The sequence below is a fragment of the Rutilus rutilus genome (assembly GCF_951802725.1).
Source record: "Rutilus rutilus genome assembly, chromosome: 24".
NCBI classification, from domain to species: Eukaryota; Metazoa; Chordata; class Actinopteri; order Cypriniformes; family Leuciscidae; genus Rutilus; species Rutilus rutilus.
This window is the reverse complement of record NC_140228.1, coordinates 13,212,547-13,232,134: the sequence shown is the minus strand read 5'-3', so window position 1 is coordinate 13,232,134 and position 19,588 is coordinate 13,212,547. Positions and strand designations below refer to the sequence as shown.

The 19,588-nt window shown below is 37.9% G+C and overlaps 1 protein-coding gene across 1 annotated transcript; it reads right to left on the bottom strand.

Annotated features, from left to right (window-relative positions):
* Window positions 1-371: 371 nt before the first annotated feature.
* dap (death-associated protein) lies at window positions 372-17,351 on the bottom strand. The gene is made up of 4 exons (XM_084398568.1): window positions 17,070-17,351; window positions 15,579-15,681; window positions 3,681-3,723; window positions 372-1,433 (listed from the first exon to the last, which is right to left on the bottom strand). Exons 1-4 carry the CDS (start codon window positions 17,122-17,124, stop codon window positions 1,314-1,316), a joined length of 321 nt encoding a protein of 106 aa, XP_084254694.1. The 5' UTR covers window positions 17,125-17,351; the 3' UTR covers window positions 372-1,313.
* Between the last annotated feature and the right edge of the window lie 2,237 nt (window positions 17,352-19,588).

Here is a 19,588-nt window from a genome sequence, read left to right as displayed (position 1 = left end):
GCTTTCGAGTTTCACCTTGAGGTTTGGCCAGCTGGTGTGCTAATGGCATGTACCGCAGAAGTCTTGCCGTTTCGGGCCCAGAACACACCGTGGGATCAACCCGTAGCCTGCGGCAGCTGCTGGCTCTTATCGACACCTGAGCGGAACACAAAGTCAACGGATAGGGATAGCAAGAGAGCTTGAGAAGACGAGATAAGCGTGGAAGAGGAGGAGGCAAATCCTGAGTGGCATTGGGTGGAGAACAGGAAGCTGACGGCTTTTTCTAGTATAGACCGTGAAAACTAGGCCATGGGATTACACACAAACTTTTCCTGCTGAACTTAGTGATATACTGCCCTCAATAATATTCAATAGGACAAAAGACACGGCAATTGTTTTCAGTTTTTATTACAGTGCTTGCAATGCAAGTATTGAAATCCCTCTACTTTTTACTCGCCACAAATTCAATTAATTCTCAAATCGCTGTCATAAACATAGACAGCTAAAACGGCATTAATAACATTGTTTGGTCAATTTTTTTAACTACCTTAAACAGATAATTATTCTTCTGGAAATGCAATTCTAGCATATACTTTAAACAAAGAGTATTGAAATCCCTTTATTTTTTATTCTTCACAAATTTCACTATCACTATTCATATGCTGTCTTGCAAGTACTGTTTTAGGGACATGCAATTCTAGCATATGAATGTTTTTTTAAAGGCAAACAAAATGAACACTCCCCTTCTTTTTATTCTCCATAACTTTTAGCAATTAATTCAAATTGAACCACTTAAATGATTTTGTAGATAATTTCAGCTTTACACGTCACTACCTATTTGTAAAAGCACTGATATTTCCATCAGGTAATGAAAAGCTATGAGTTTGTTTTTAAGAGCAAAAAGGCGTGCATGGCTTTATATTAACTCTTTATTCAGATAACCACACCTAGTACCTAATGCCTAATATACAACATTCACCGAGTTCAAAAAAATCGATTTATACAATTTACATCTCTCTGGAACGATTCATGTAAAACAAAATTAAAAAATAAAACACAGCTCCACATATCCCTCATGAAATGAACACACAGAATTATGTTTCTGATTAGTGATTCGCAATGGAGCCTTCGATTTTAGTGTTGCAATGATTTACAGGTGAGAGAAAAAGAAACGTTTGTCATGATACTAGTCGAAACAGGACGCTTGCAGGCACATACGGAATGGGGGGGAGGGGGGTGGTTGACGGCAAGAGATCCCTGGCAACCTGAGCAGGTGTTTGGGGTGGTGTGGTCCTGGCCCCGTGCCCGTGGTGGTCTACAGCTGGGTTAAGGGCTCACTTCCGAGGCTGGTGGATGTGCTGGTTGATGTGATGGGCCCCAGGAAGCTTTTGTACCGAGGGCACAGGTTTCTGATGGGCCACCTGGGCAGCAGCAGGAGTGAAGTCTTTATCTCCCTGAGAAGGACAAACAATAACAACAGTCAATTATAATGTGTCCATATGATAAGTGACATGACAAATGATCTGTGTGCAGTGAATCACTCTGATAATTATACAACACTCAGTCCTGGTCCTCTACTCTGATTGGCCGAGAGGTGTTCCAAGAGTGCTATATATTGTAACAGCACTGTGATGACTGTTTTCTGTGTTCCAGGGGTATTATTGTTAACTAAAACTATTAAAAACATTTTTTGTTAATCGAAATAAAGCTTAAATACAATAAAATGTAAATATCAGAGCTTAAACTAAAAACTAAGGATGCACGATATATCGGCTACCATATCGGTATCGGCTGATATATGTTCATTTTTAATGTTATCGTTATCAGTCCGATAAGAATATTTGGCCGATATATTAAAGCCGATAAATAATGGATTATTTCCCTCAGCTGAGACACTTCAGATGCACACTGTTCATCATGATGGGTTTAAATTACTTGAAATATGATTAGAATTAAAAAAAAATTGGTAAGGAAAGTTGGCCATAGGAGTGTAAAATTAATTTTAAAACTTCCACTGGTTCATATACTTCATATACTTTGTTTGTTTAATTTATGTGTAAGTGCTTGGGTGGCTTTTAATGGTAAGACTTTTCTTTTTGTTATCAGGCATAAAAATGTGGATTTAGATTTATTAGCCAATATATCGGTTATCGCCTTTCAAATCGAACCAAAACAATTCCGCACTCTTGTGAGTGACACTGTTTAATTAATTACGATTTATATCAAACGACAACAAAGTCATCTCTGTATGTGTTTTCTAGTTGCCATCCATTTCAAATCGAAACTTTTGATGAGAGACTGAGATCTCTTTGGCTTTGTTTCATGTCTATTAACATGAAAAGGAAAGCGGCACACAGAAGCATCTGACATGCAGCCGGCTGATGCCCAGTGAGGACAGAAATCCTGTATTCCAAGAAAGCAGCAGCCGCAGACATTCTCCAACATCACTTTAATCCGTATGAGAGAGTCTTTCAGAGCAAGCTTTTGAACTAGATTACGGGGTGGACAGTCCAACAGTGTAACGAGCCAAGACTGAACACAAGCGTGGCATTTTTCTATTTTCTGTCTGTTTACCAGCTTGCTGGAGGACTAAAAGATGTATTTAGAGAAGAAATGTTGCATAAATTGTGTCACTAGAAGCTGTTTAGATCACTTTAAAAGTAAAAGGAGGCCAATGGCCCAGTAAAAGGGCTCCATGTGCATCGTGACATCCTCTAGGGTCACTCGTGATGGCCTGTGACATACATACTCAAACACCACGTTCTCTTACACATCTTGAGCATCTGACATGTTTACACGGAGGACCCTATATAATTAAACAGCAAACTCTCCCTCAAAACGCTGCATGCTCATCCTGGTAAGCATGCACGGATCTGTCACATTAAAACATAATAAATCCTGAGACGCGGACAATCCCATGGCGGCAGAATGGATTAAGGTCAGCTTGGGCTGGAAACGAGCAGAGTGAACTCTATGTGACGAGCCATTCAACAAACCCCACACAGAATCTCCAGCACATCGGACTACTGATATGATCTCAATAAGTGATGCAAGACTAAAACGTCTTTTATCGGAACAAACTATGTCTGAGCCTCAGGCTAGGGTTTCGTGAGGACAAACTTTGGGGATTTTAGATATGAGCAGGTTTAAAATGAATTTGGCACTGCTTTCACACCAGATGCAAATATTCGTTTGCAGGGAAATGTTTGAATATAAATAAGGCGATTCTATGGTCCTGTTCAAAATGAATATAAACATTTACAAGCAGTCCAAAATGTCTTTGGACAAGGAAAATTGACAAGAGATATAAGAATAACATATTTAAATAAATACTTAAACCCGGTCTCATGCAAACAGCAATTCAATGCATTTTCCCCCCAATGCAAATTCAATGCAATAAATATAAATACTATATCATTCCTTCACATTTTATCCATTTATATTTTATTCAAATTAACTATCTACTCTGTCGGCAGACCAGATGGTGAATTTACACATCAGTATCACCTAAAGTACAGGCGAGAATTTAACCTGACAAACATTCAGGAATCTGTCTTTGGTGTGAATGGACCTTTAGGAAACAATCTGTCTCACATTTGCTATGAACAGGTCTTTATATAAACCATCTAAACTGTTGGACCAGGAATAACGTGGCCTTTGATTTAGATATTATGACGTAATCAATGGACATGTGTACCAACCTTAGTGAGGACTCCCGAGACCACAACATGCATCTTTGGTGGGCTAAAGATTGAGAGAAAAAAAAAAAAAAAGAGAGAAGACCACAGTTACAAACAGAAAACACATTTAAATATATGTGCTAGTTAATGAAGCATAAGCAAAACAGATGACAAAGTGTTTGTGAAGCAAACCATTCTCTTTTCATGTCAAACAGCAACCGATTGTAAATAAGCCTGTGTATTAATCAGTCTCTGATTTTTTTTTAGGGATCATTAATTTTTCCACAGGGAATATGTGAAGGAGAACACAAACAACTCTGTAGTCTGGTAATGAATGAACCACTCATATTTCAGAAGGGTGAAAAACCTTCTGTGGGTTTCAGCCAGATTCGGCTCAATAGTGCAGCCTTGTGTCCGGGCCAAAGACACCTTTAAACGGAATGTAGACAGAAGGTGAAGGCCAACATTTGACCAGAGAACTTTTTTGGGCTTGCAGGTAAAGTGTTGGTTTATAAGTTTGGAAACATCATCTAATTTCACTAATTAAAAGCAAAAGGTTCATTAAGAGATTGAATACAGATGTAAATTTAGACAGCAGCTAGTGAGACATCGGTTTCAACAGAAATATTTAAATATAAAGTCAATATTAGATTTTTTTTAAATTAGTTAATAATATTTAGATAATTATTAATATATAATAAATATATACCAAGGCTTTGTGACAAATTATCAGCACTATCCATCACCATGCATAACTGCGTAATTTATAATTCGACCAATGCCGAGCAGACAGCAGTTTTATCGGGCTGTGTGAAATGAGAGTGTGAAGCCTGCACTGATTAGCTGAAGGTCAACAGCCAGCATCATTATGGGTGCAGGAGCTCGGAGTCGAATTGAGCTCAATCAAAGATCTGACGTGTCTGTCAGCAGACGCCCTCTACTTCACATAACTGCTGGAGGAAAGCGTCTTTTCTGTGTCCGGACACGTATCTGATCAGATGCAGGGATGGAATACTAATGCAACAAATTAGCTACAGCGCTGATGGAAACATCATCATATAGATTTCATATTCAGCGAGTGTGATCGACATTCACCAGGCCACCGATTACAGTGGGATTGGCATGATAATTCTTCTTCTAATTGTAGCATTACATGGTATACAATACTACTGATGAGTGAAACAAGATAATGAACAAGATATTGCCTAAACAGCCATTTGCATATTGGTAAACATTAACCAATAGGTCGTACGGCATTGATGATGTAAACTAACAGATGGGACTCGTACTGTTTTCGCCAAAAGTGCAACCGCATAATAAATCAGAGCACTTGCCCATACAGCTATGGCTCTGACAGACACGTTATAACATTTTTTACAATTTATTTTTGGCACTTTTGCCAAACGTGATCATCACAAAAGTTTCATTAAGTTCTCTTTCACGTCTTCTTGTGCTTGAAAACACATACTCATACAAAATTAAGTCAAAATGCCTATCTTAGCAAGTATCCTTGTAAACAGTCAGTTATGTCTTAACTGAACATAAACAGTTAAATAATTACATTGGATCCGTGCATTAGCTCTTAAAGCAACACTAATGGCGCTTTTCCACTACACAGTACCAGCTCGCCTCGGCTCGGCTCGACTCGACTCGACTCGGCTCTGTTTGGTTTTCCACTGTGTAAAAGTTGTACCTGTACCTGCTTCCAGGTACTTTTTTTCGTACCACCTCCGGCGAGGTTCTAAGCGGGCTGAGGCGAGCTGAGGCGATACTAAAATGTGACGTGAAATCATGGCAGACTGCTGATTGGTCAGAGAGAATCGTCACTATTCACTGCGTCATCATTGCACGCGCCAGACGCAGTATCCTGAATAAAAAACAGCAAAAACAAAAACAAAAACAGCATACACTCGATTTCCTCCATTGTCCTGTGTGTGTAGGTAGCGGGTGTGTCTCGCGTAAAAGATTAAGTCACGGCAGTTTCCTGCGGCGTCGCTATGACGACCAGGTACTATTGTGGAGGTACTATCTGCAATGGAAAACGGAGCGAAAAGCGAGCCGAGCCGAGCTGAGTCGAGGCGAGGCGAGGCGAGTCGAGTCGAGCTGGTACTGGTAATGGAAAAGCGCCATAAGGAACTTTTCCTCTTCGGTCGCCCTGCAGGTTGGAAGCGGAATTGTCCATTACCGCTGTCGTAAATAATTTCGCCGCCTGCAGCCTACTGTCGCACGCACGCTCGCTGTTTATCTAGCACCGGCTTTGGAATGAACGAGGTCCACAGACAAGGTAAAGTATGTTGCATGATTTCATGAAAGTATGATGTATTGCGACATCAGAAACAAAGAAAAACTAAATAATGACTATTGTAACGCTTGACGTAAAGCAAGTCAAATACAGAAACGCGACCCGGTTTGGCAAACTTGCATAGTGGTTATAGCAGATATAGAGCTGCAAAGCGAATCCAGAAGTGCCTTTCACCCTGTTACGACTTGAACCACTGATGCGATTTTGGAAACATTATTTTAAGGTAAAATGTTTTCCTTAGTGTTGCTTTAAAGTGACAGCAGCCTAATAAACCTGTTGCCGTCTGTGTTTTTAATGTTAATCAAACAACAAAAGACAAATAACAATCATTCATTGCTCTTGACTGAATAACTTTAATAAGGATTAAAGGATTAATCTATGTTTTCTAAATTTTCTTAAGTCACTGGCCATACACAGGTGTGGCAAATAGTTACTTTTTGGCCCTGCATACAATGATAGTCAATGGGTCCAATGTTGTTTTAAACCCCATTGACTTTTTAATTGTATGAACCCTCTACAGGAGAAATAAAGTCATACAGGTCCAGAGCTACATGACAGAGTAAATGACGATAAAATTTGAACTCTCTCTTTAAGCCCTGGTCACTTCTCAAGGCCTGCGTGAACATGCATGTGTGGAAAGTAGGGGGAGTAAATGGAGGGGTCTGATGTAAAACCAGGTGCTCCAGGCAGTTGGTGAGGTACAAAATGGCCTATAAAAATTCCCGAGGGACAGGGAATTTACCGCCACCATCTGAGCACAGAGCAGAACCATAGCTCCAGGCTTGTGCAAGCCGTCAGCCTCAGAAATGACTCTCATTTATTTTCCAAAGCCAAGCGTTTCCCTTAAAGCACTAACTCAAAAGAGAAGGTCAAAAGTGATAATTGACCTTGACATGAAAAATAACTCAATCAAAGTAGAATAATAATGTCAAAGAGAGAGTTTTGAAGAGTGGCCATTTTCCGGTAGACCTTCTCAAATACTACACCGTCTGTAGTACATTACACCACCGATCGCACACTGCAGGAAACCGAGCTATAAAAGGAGACAATTCAACTGCTATCACAGCATGAGACACATCTTGATGTTTCAACATACTTAAGGCTGAACATAAATGAGGGCATTGTGAGAAGTGTGGGACTTCGTGTGTAATGCTGTGAAATCTAGAATATGTCAGAAGTTTGTGGCTTTCATCTTGCTGTGAGGAGGAAACTCCAAAGATTCAAGACAGAGTGTGTGTGTGTGAGAGTGTGAGTGTGAGTGTGAGTGTGTGTGTGTGTGTGTGTGTGTGTGTGTGAGAGAGAAGAGAGCTTTTTTTAGCAATTCCATTCTACACCTGAGGATGGCAGTGGTGTGCTTGTTTTCAAATGAAGAAATCGGACCAGAGATGTTACAAGTACACTACTACAGTGACTAATAAGTAAACTAAAAAGTAAAAATCATTGATGGAAAAACACATACTGAAATAGATTGCAGGGTAAATATCAAGGTAAATAACTCTTTGGAAGATTTAATTGTTCATCTTGAACAAAAACATAAGCTAAAACTCTCCTGGTATTATTGTGAGTAAAAACCAAGGCAGAATTTTCTTAATTTCTTATACATAGCTGTGTCAAAATAATAAAACAAACTTTAAATCAATCAATATACTACCAGTCAAAAGTAAATTACGATTTTGTAATTGTTTTTGAAAGAAGTCTCTAATGCTCACAAAGGCTGCATTTATTTAATCACAAATAACATAAAAAACTAATGTTGTGAAATAAGTTTACAATTTAAAAGAATTTTTTTTTATTTCAATACATTTTGAAATGTAATTTATTCCTGTGATGCAAAGCTGAATTTTCAGCATCATTACTCCAGTCTTCAGTGTCACATGACCCTTTAGAAATCATTCTAATATGCTGATTTGCTGCTCGGTTATAATTAATGCTCAATTATTAATAATGGTTCTTATAATTAACATCAAGAAACCATGATACATTTTCCCTCAAGATTCTTTGATGAATAGAAAGTTCAAAAGAACAACATTTATTTAAAATATAAATTTTTGTAACATGTTTCTGAAGACAGGCTGCGACTTTACATACAAATAAAAACTTAGTTATTCCAAACTTTTTTTTGAAAGTCTGTCTGTGTGAGTTCATCCATCCACCCATCCATGCCTCTTAGAAGCCATCCACACACACACACACACACACACACACAACGAGGGATGGGACAGTGGTTTGGCAGAGGGAGTGGTTTTAGCCTGATGGAGATTCTGTGTAGAAAGAGAATGATCTGCTATGGTATAACCCAATCTCAGCTTCAGGAGCAAAGGCGATTGCTGCAATTAAAAAGTCGGCACAGACGCTCACAACTTGCTGTCGTCATGGCAACCACACGGCATAGCTTTTATTTACTGATGAGCTAAATCGGGAGGAAACAGCAAAAAACCACTTGTCTGTAGCTGAGGGAATGAACCGTGCAAACGATGCAAAATTGAACCGCACCTGAAGCTCCATGCTTAGCCTCTGGTGCAAACACAGGACTGAGTCTCAACATCAACAGAATACAAATACAGGCTGGACGGAGGAATGCATCTGCTCCTTTTTTACACATTCCACATCAATTTTAGTGTAAATGTGGAAAACAGAGCTCAGAATACATGCTTATTGGCATATAAAACCCATAATCGAATGAACCAAAATATGTCATAAACGAACACACGAATGGCAGGTGTTAATATTCTGCATGTGCAGATTCTGTGTGGCCTGATGACAGTTTAGAAAAACCACACAAAGGTGGGCATGATACGGACACAATAGAGCTCTGATGAATGGCTTACTATTATCCAAATAAAAGCCTTTCCCCTCTTAAATGAACTAACGTAGGGGAAAAAAACTGCATCGGTATCTGTTCCTTATAATGTATAAAAATTTGTAGTAGTGAAACTAACCCTTAATGCTGTTCCTAAATTATAAATTCACATTCCTACCAAATACTGATGATGAAAAAGGGAAATGTGTGTTGCTAAACTAAAATACTTACAATTTTAACATCCAGTTATGCTTAAAATCTAGATAATGCACGAGAGATCTTTTGCTCAAAGCCACTGGGTGAATGGAGAAGTCAGATTTGGACTTTAGTTATGCAGCTCCATGTGTGTTTTGACTGACAGGCGGAACATTTGAAAAGTAACTTCTGTGGTAATGAGATAACATATAGTTATACAGAAATTCTTCCGACACAGCAGTGAGGAAATTTAAGCAGATTAACTGAAACAACACACCAAGAGCCCATTATTCCAATAGCGTCAGCACACTTCGCTAAACAGCACAGAGAGGGAAACTAGCATGGAAATAATTGTCATAAAACTGTCAATTTTTATTTTCCTTTTTTCATATTGCTTTATTAAAAGTCAGCATCCCATTCCCAGTTTTTGCAGTCGCTCCATCCACAGCAGAACTGAGGAATTGGGATGCGCTTTAGCAGTGGGTGAAATGCGATGTGGTTTCCCTCAGCGTTGTGGGTGAAGTGTCCAAAAATTGACTGCAGTGTGTGAGAATCATCGCAAGTCAGCCTATGAGCTTCTACAGAAACAGCTTTTGCTGCAGGGTTCAGCTAATGACCTGAATCTGCCAGCCAGTTACTAGCAGTCACACATCCCATGTGTTACACACTCTTACTGTCTAATGGAAACGGTTTACAACATCATGCATCAACATACTGAGAAGCTTTAATACTCTGACTTATTATTTTAATGAAAACAAACAAAAAAATAAAAGTCTCAAATTAGCAATATTTATTATAAATGTATTTTAATATTTATAATTATTGATTATTACATTACACTACTGTTCAAAAGCTTGGGGTCAATTGATACTTATATTATGAAAGTATTATTATAGTCCTATTATATAGTTGTATTAATATCTAGTTCAGTCATGCAACTCTAGAGGGCGCAGTCTACTTTACATGCAATCTGCAAGCAATCACATCATAACAGCATGGCACAAGCTGATTGGCCTTTGCTGATCCTGCAGCCAATGAGATTGCTTGCTCAACATTTAAATAGTCTGTTTAGTCCTACAGCACACTATCAGAGTTACTCTAAGGCAGTGGTTCTCAATCCTGGTCCTGGGGACCCACAGCTCTGCACAGTTTGTGTGTCTCCCTCATTTAACACACCTGATTCAGATCATCAGCTCGTTAGGAAAGAGCTCTAATTAACTGAACTGGGTGTGTCTGATAAAGGAGACATATAAAATGTGCAGAGCTGTGGGTCCCCAGGACCAGGATTGAGAACCACTGCTCTAAGGGTACGTTTACACGACAACGATATGCTTAAAACAGAGACGTTTTTCCTTTGAGTTTTCCGCAAAGTCAAAACGATCCCCATTCACACGTATGCGCAAAAATGACTAAAAACCCTGTATTCTGCTGCCAGGCCATTAGATGGCGATGAAACACTATAGACTGAACACATGACGTCATCGTCTTCAGAGATTTGCATTTTTGTTGTTTACACAGAGACAGTTTTCAAAAACTTCCACTATAAAAACCCGTTTTCAAAAGTTTGTGTTTTCAGGCACCTAAAACGCTGTTGTCGTGTAATTGAACGGCCAAAACGCATAAAAAGTTTTACGTTTTAGTTGAAAACGGTGTCGTAACCAGCCCTTAAAAACCATCCACCTGCCTAGATCTGCTACAGGATTTATGTATGACTATTTATGCAGCAGCAGCAGCAGCAGCATATCTTACATGCTCACAGCAGTGTATCAGTGTATCTAATCTATTAGCAGCAGCAATAATCAACAGTAGCAGCAAAGCAGATCTAGTCCACCAAGATTAAATACATTACCGTTGCCATATTCAATAACATGCTAAAACTATTCCCGAGAGTTGTCATGATTGAATTATACTTTATATTTATACTCGGGAATAGTTTTAGCATGCTATTGAATATGGAAACGGTAATTTATTTGGTCTTGGTGGACTAGATCTGTTGTGCTGCTGCTGTTGAATATTGCTGCTGCTGCTGCATAAATAGTCATACATAAATCCCGTAGCAGACATAGGCAGGTTGAGGGTTTTAAGGGCTGTTAATATAAAAATATTGCAACGGTTTAGTTAAAATCACCCTTGGATCTTCTATCCTAAACAAATCAGCCTCAGTCATCAGAGCAGCCACCTAGCAGAGTACTATAGTGAGACAGTAAGTTGAGGAAGACGGTGGAGTTTCCTGCATCATGAACAGGCGTACACGTCTAAGAGCGAGCTCACCATCATAGCACATCACATTAGCAGAGCCATTCCGTTTGAGCCTCTGATCCATCGAAGACGGCCAAATTACATTTGACAGGTGGTCCCCAGACAGTGCCACTTGACTTGCTGTGACAAATGTGCAATTTTTTCATCAGAAGCCACCTGCTTACAGGCCATCTCTCTGCTAGCACAGCGAAGTGGGAGAGAGACACAGCAAGACATGGGAGAGTGTGTGTGCACGTCTGGCACGTTCAGCTACTGGACACACTTAAACAAGTATTAATATCTATAATAAAAAATGAAATACAGGGAAGGAACACTTCAATCATTCTGAAATTCAATTCTGAGATGGAAGTTGTCCAGAGTTGCCCATAAAGATCCAATGATCCGTGGCCATGGAAGGCATTAGACTCCAACCTGAGCTCACTGAAAACATTCGTAAATGTGCTTATAGGCATGTGTGGGAAGTATTTGTAAATGAATAATGTTTGCAGAGGAAACCCCTTAGTTTTCAGCTAGAAACAGTGTAAGACTCAGGCATATTACTTCTGTCTATTGTTCAGTTTTGGTTCCTTATACAGGTCTTGTGCATTGGCCTCATACAACTACTGTACCATTTCCCCTCAGCCCAGCTTTCTGAAAGTAAACTCAGTCGAGACAGGGTCACAGAGGTCTTAATTCAATTCCACAACACTTTCTGAGGATGTATTGTAAAGGATTTTGTTTCACTCTCTCCCTGTTGTTGTCTTTTTGCAACTACTGTCTCGCATTTTGTCCATGTCTGGCACATTATTTTGGCAAATGATTTTTCTTTTGACTCACAGACACACTATTCAGCAGTCAGTATAATGACTCACTTTTGCTAATGTATTAATGTGTTTAGTTATCTACATGCACTGAGGGCCACAAGTAACATGGTGGATCAGATGGATCAAATGTCTTCTTGGTTTGCAAATGTAATTTTATTATCTATATCACTTCAAAGATAATTTTGCTTTTCTGGTGGTCTTTAATATTAACATTAATAATAACAACTCGAAGGCGTTTATGTCCTCTGACTCGGAATTATACATTACTATTGCAACACCAAAATGAGTGAAATAGTAATAATCAATAGACAAAACCACAATATAACAAGTCTTTTTTGCAAACACCTTATTAATTATTTACTTTTTTAGCAGGACACAGTTATTTATAGTGTTGGGTAAAGTTACTTTTAAAGGTAATACATTACAAATTACATTACTCCCTAAAAATAACAAACTGCGTTACTTTTTATGGAAAGTAATGTGTTGCATTACTTTATCACCTGGGCTGGGCTTGGTTGTTTTGTTTCTTTAATAACCAAAAAAAATAAAAAAGTAAAAAAAATAACTATTGTTGGGAAATTTTTGCCCTTTCACACAAAAATGAACTAAGTAAGCCTCAGGCTGAAGGAAATACAAATTCTCGCCTGTACAGTAGAGGGCGCAGCTCAAAGAAACCTATCAGCCGTGCTGCCATTCTGGAGTGAGGAAGAAGAAAGTTCAACACTCTTTAGCAATAAAAACAAAAAATGGAACACAAATATAACGTTTATCTTAAGACAATTTTGCTTAGTACTGTTGAACTGGATCATCGAAGGTCAGTAGCAAAGACATTGGTTAATAAAGTGAGATTAAATACATAAAGTATATTTAAGTTATTTAACATATTTAATTGCAGGTTTGCATAATATTCTGAGTTTACATTTCACTGGTTTTATTCATTTTGAGGAAGGAATCTATTTCGTGGAAGTGAGATGAGTAAATGCATGATCACATTTACACCCAGATTTACCAACAGCTATATTACACTCAGCGCAAACCCTCTTTTGGTGTTAAAAAACTATTGTCAGGATATACTAAATACATGCAGTGAAAAATCAGCACTGAAAAAAAGTGTAGCACCCATTCAATAGCATTATATGCTCCATACGTGAGTAACTGCCGTTTCACAGGACCAAGATACGCTGTTGTTGTAATGTTAGCTATAGTAACAGGACAGTTTTGAGTGTCATTGTTTGTCTGGAGCTGGTGTGCTGCTGGTGACTAACAACAAATCCTTGCTTGTGTACTGTATGTTGATTTTTTGTTCTTCCATTGTTTGTTTGTAATATTCGGTATATTTTTTAAAGCGCATTATTTTGCTTCTCTACAGCTATGATAAAGATTCATCCAAAATTGCATTGTGTTTTCATGCATTTTGACTGTGGAGAAATGAAGGGATTTGTATGTTTTTTTGGGTTGATTTAAAAAAAATCAGCAGCGTTTTTCAGAAATGATACTAACCAACCATCCAAGAAATCTCACTGGTGTCAATAACTAAAACAAGCTCTGTAAAACATCTGAACACAAAGAGACTACACAGGAAAATGGCGAGTTTCCTCTCAGCTTGCCAGCGTTGCGAGAAAATTGCCAAACCTAAATAGCGTGGGTGCAGGGATCACATTCTACCATCACGGTGTGTTTCTCGGGCACTGAAACCACATTTTAACCTCTTCTCTTAAATGTCTACTCGCAAACGGCCGCCATGTTTCCGAAGGTATGCCAAAGAGATATTAAAAGCAGCTTCAGGAATGAAACACCTCGTAGGATTTCCTGCAGCAAGTTGAGTGAGCTGATAAGGGCTTGTTTGCTGTAACAGGGCGGCCGATCAATCATCAGGTACCGTGGTGGAGGGGACAAAGCCAGAAAGCCTATCCGAATCAGCAGCCAAACCCTGTGGACACACCTCAGTAGCGCTGAAAACAGGTCAGCTACAACACAACACAAGCACAAAAGAAATCTGAGGACTGTAAAACCTTTGCACTGCACATATGCACTTGCACAACTAGCAGCAAGACAGTTACCCAACAACAAGCAGATAACTCAATGCAAGCTATTTAACTTAAACACACTCCACCACAATGAAGAAAACAATGCGTGATATCCGGCTGTTGCCTCATCTTCCTTACTGACACACCCGAGAAGATTGTTACGCTTAGTTAGCAACTAAGAATGATTGTCACGTGCTCACCAATTCAGAAAGTTGTGTATAAGACGACAGCGTGCTGCTATATTCACCTTCACTCTTACTCATAGAGAGACAGATGGGCATTAACAGTGACTTAATCATCATATTTAATATTCTGGTTTAGTGTGGGCCGCTTAACCAACACAGAGTGAGTTTAAGCTAAGAAAAACAGTCTCGTTTCAGCAGAATCCTTTCCATGTGCCAGCAGTGAAATGGGAATTGCACACCTGTGTCACTGAACAAATGTTTTTCAACTTGGACTCAATGTCAAGCCAAGACTCTATGACCTTTTAAATGAGTTACTAAGGTCTAGTAAGAATTTTGTTACTTAATTAGGGCAACATTAATCACAATAAAACCAAAATCACAATATGCCTAAGTGTGATTATTAAATTGGAATGTATGCGATTTCATTTAAAAAAAGTGTTTCAGAGTGAAGCCCAGCAGGTTTTTTTTTTTTTTTTTTTTTTACATGTGAGCCGTTCATGATATAGTGTTTTCAGTGTCTCATAGCAGCTTGGTTCAGAGCTGTAAAAAAAAAACTATTTTAAAAAGCAATTTTTATTAGAATCACACCCCCTCCCTACACACACAAATCATGCAGCCCTACTTAAAAGTAAATTTTACCTATATTATTATTCTAACAATTTTGCATGAAATTGATAAATTTCATTTATAAGGGGATATAAATAATTTCCAATGACAATAAAATGGCTGTACATTATGGCTGTACAATGGCTGCTGTGCTGATAAATATAAAAATAAACATGAAATATTGATTTCAGTTTAATTAAATTGAATTATGTGAGAAGAACTGTAGTGAGTGACATCGCTAAGTTTGACAGCAGTCAACTACAGTTTAGTGTCATTATGCAAAATATCCACCAGCAGAATTCAGCCATCAACCAATCCGAATGAAGTATTCCAGAGTTGTGAAATAAAATAATAAACTTAAAGTTGATAAGAGGCTGGTTATGGCTGGAAATAAGTCAACTGGTTGCACTTGCAAGTCAACAAAATGAATGTGTAAACATGATCACAGATACTAAGGTGTCATTGATGCATGACACTGAAACTTATTTTATCTCTTGGGCAACAAGAGGGAAAACGTATAAGGCTTACAAGCAAGACTTATAGGTATATAACCTCTTCGTGTGTACTTCAGCACTAAAATTAATCAAAAACAAAGCTGCAGCTTTTTTTTTCCTGACAAGTCTGCAGCTGTAAATATAGTCTTACCATGTATTTCAATAGAAGAAACAGCCTATCAGCGCAGAGAGATGGTGAGCTGGAATTGGAATGCATACTGCAGAAATGTGAAAGTCAGCATACTTACATCTCAGTCTCATATTCTTCACTGTCTTTGTCATTCTTCTTCTCTGGCACTTCATTTGCAGACTGGTGCTTCTGAACTATCCTCATGCCTCCTCCTACTTTCACTGCCACAATTGAACAAAAACAAATTCAGAGTTTTTTCCTGCATGTATTACATTGCATTTATCATAATGTTATATGACATAAATCACAAGCGTCTATTTAGTGTGCAAGCGTTTTCCCTTGGCCTACTTTAAGGGTCATTACACATGTTGTTATCTGATTTTCTTGTGTACTTTACACCGCACGGATAGATATGCTGACGAAGGGAAACAATGTGAAATCACACATTTACGCCACGTGGAAGGAAAAAACTATGCCATGTGTCACAAACGTGGTTGATCGCAACATACATTTGTCTGTCATAGACGACTGGCTACTTGTGGTAAGCAATGTGTAAGCACTTCCTATCAGCTCAACCCTGCACTAGGGACACTCCACGAAAAGTATGCCTTTCACATCCCTCATAAACATATGTGTAAGCAATGAAAAGCTGACACCATCTTTTACTCTGTTATTATAGGTATTTTGCTTGACACATCAGCAAAAATTCTTACATTTTATCCTATTTTTGTCAGATGCCTTTTATGGCTCATCCCAGCCCTGTAATTATATATATATATATATATATATGAAGAGTTCAGATGCAAAAGCCTCTAAGTGCCATCTGAAATTTTCTTCTAGAATGATCATTTTTATCAAGCTTGTATATTTAAGTTCAGCAATTTCACTTAAATGGTAATGAAAATAACCTATTAATTGTTTTTTAAGTGAAATTACTGAACTTAAATATACGAGCTTGATAAAAATGATCATTCTAGAAGAAAATTTCAGATGGCACTTAGAGGCTTTTGCATCTGAACTCTTCATATATATATATATATATATATATATATATATATATATATATTACACACACACACACATATATATATATATATATTTGCATGTCTATACACAAATAAAAATTACATATACTTTGTATATTGTTCTTATTCTCTCCCCATATCACTTCCTAAAATTAAAAACTATTAAACTAAATAACATACCACTTCCAGAATTGAACTCTTTAAATAGTAAAGCTTGTTACTATCCTTTCGGACAATAAACAAACTGCACTGAGCAATGGGAATAGTAGAAATATCAACATTACAAAAAAAAAATTCTTAAAATAAATAAATAAACCTAGAAGTGTCAGGGCCCTGAGCACAAGGGTAATTGACCTGGCATCCCTTTCACTTTTTGTTTTTCAAAGACAAAGCTATATCCCAACGAATAAGGCCCAATATCATTTATTAGCATTATGAGATCTGATGCAATGTCTAAAATCTACAGAGATGCAAAGAAAACCACATTTTCTATATTAAAAAAAGGCACACATTTGTCGGAATGATCCACTAGACCTCCCAGCAGAAAAACAACAACAGCTAACTTAAGCAATAGCATGGATTACCAGCAGGGAGATGTCCAGCTTTGGTCTCGGTTTTCTCTTTGGGCGGCGATGACATGACTGCTGTCAAGCGCTTCTTTCAAAGAGTCGCTTCGTTGTCTTCAAAATAAAAACAATCCTTCTGTTTCCTGGATGAAAAATAACGCAGACTAACTGTCGACTTCGTCAACGTGGCTTTTCCCTGCCCATTGTTTGGCAACGGTGCGTGATGACGGCAGTGGCCGCTTCAACCAATAAGAGCGTTTATTGAGAAAGGACGTTCCTCCTCTTTTCTATGGAAAGTCTGATGGAACATACGGGGGAAATCAGAAAATACTAATCTGCATGTGCGGTGTAACTTTGATTTATAAGCCCACAGGTCGTATATTTTGGAAACAGGTGATAGAGAGAGGGAAGAAATGTTCTTTATTTTCATCAAAAGAAAAAATACCAACAAAAATTTTGCTAAAATGTTTTAAATGAGAAAAAAGTGCCCATAAAGAAATCGGTAGTATTTAAAATCACGCAACATATTACTCACATGAGATTAAATCATTATATAAGATGTCAATGCACTCGGTTAAGATTCATGAAGGCTAAAAATAATGTCTAGAAAATGTTAGCAGACATAATAACCTTTAACATGGGTTATTTGGACAACTGTTCGCTTAACTCAACATTGCTAAAAGTGTGAGTGGTCAAATAGACAGCAGATCATACTGCACCAGATGAATCTAGGTTAGAAGAAAAGAAAACACACTGTTCTCATCAAAAAATACAATGAACATAATTAACATTTACACTATGGGGAAAATGAATCATGTCAGTCTTGCACAAGTAGGCCTACATAACATAATGGAGTTCCCCAAATAGACACTGAGGAATGCATATTTGAGATCAAAGTCCTTATATTTCATATTAACCCATGTGTTATTGTGTGCAGATTCAGAATCATATCATACCAAAGTGCCAGATTTTGGCCCAACTACTGTAAGGCTATCTGAGTAGGAGGCTGTGATGCAAACAACATTTCTTAGTATGGTTTGTCAGTATCAGTAAATCAAGTTCTGTTCTTCACAAGTGCGTGAAGCAGTTCTTCAATAGATAAATCTCAGATGTGTGCCCTATTGCACTGCAAGTTCAACTGGCATCTGTTGAATTGTGTTGATGAATTTACACTGAGGTGAATCATGACCACTAGATGGGAGACTAATGCTTATAACAAATGACATGAGTCTTCATTTTGAAACAAGCCATACAAATGCATGGAATGTCACTTTTAAGGCAGCTGGTAAAATAATGGAAACAACATTAAAATATACCGTAGAGCTTATTGTGACGGAGCAGAATTATTTGCAGCTTCAACTGTTATAGCTATAAGATTCTGTCCTGCTAGGTGAAGTGTATCCCATCATATATGCAAGGAAATACATCCTCACTGACCACAAAAAGCCATGTGGTTCTGGGTTTAATGAACAGTTGTATAGTGAAAGGCAATAAAACAGTTATGAATTATGGTTTAGGAGACCTACAAGCTTCTGATCTGAGCCTGATAGAGGCAGCAGTGATCATGATATATCACTCACAGGTTGAGCTGTATTGTGCAGAAAGAACTGTGCCATATGATGTCTGACTCTGTCAATAATGTGGATGTATCATAGGATATTGATGGGAGCTTTATGTAACCTTGCATGCTCTAATAACCGAATCGTTCTGATTAACATGAAAGACCTTTTGAAATCGTGTTCCTCTAACAGTGACAACATGAAATGTCCGCATATCATTTTACCCCCTCCTCCTTATTTTCATATTTTCACATATTTTCAGGACAATTAAACACACCCCAGCTCTCATCACATCTAGTAATACCTCTCAGTATTTTAAAATAATGATCACTGTAATAGTCATTGTTTTATAGAATTACAGTAAAACTATTATTTTGCTATTATTTACAAAAATGTTTTAAATAAAATAAAATTTCACATTAAAAATGAAACTAAAATGACTGAACCTAAAATATTGTAAGAAATATGCAGTGTTGGGGAAAGTTCCTTTTAAAAGTAATTTAGCAACTACTCCCTAAAAAGTAATGTGAGATAAATATAATAATTCATGCCTGTACAGTAGAGGGCGCAGCTCAAACAAACCTGCAGAAGAATAGGACAAAATAAACATAAATGTGATGTTTATCTAAAGTCATACTAGCTTATTACGTTTGAATTCATTCAAGATCAGCGAAATATTCTGTGGTTGTATTTCACTGTTTTTATTCATTTTGAGGAATACTTGATTTTTTTTGTGCAAGTGAGATGAGTAAATGCATGATCATATTTAATTATAATAATAATTCATTACATTTATATAGCGCTTTTCTCAGCACTCAAAGCGCTTTACATAGAAGGGGCAATCTCCTCAACCACCACCAATGTGCAGCATCCACTTGGATGATGCGACGGCAGCCATATTGCGCCAGAACGCCCACCACACACCAGCTTACTGGTGGAGAGGAGACAGTGATGAAGCCAATCAGTATATGGGGATGA

Coding starts and splice junctions, on each gene's coding strand:
- dap (XM_084398568.1), bottom strand. CDS start 17,124: ATGTCATCGCCGCCCAAAGAGAAAACCGAGACCAAAGCTGGACATCTC. Junction 15,682..17,069: donor AGCTGGACATCTCCCTGCTG/GTAATCCATGCT, acceptor CAATTGTGGCAG/TGAAAGTAGGAGGAGGCATG. Junction 1,434..3,680: donor TCTCGGGAGTCCTCACTAAG/GTTGGTACACAT, acceptor TGTCCTTCTCAG/GGAGATAAAGACTTCACTCC.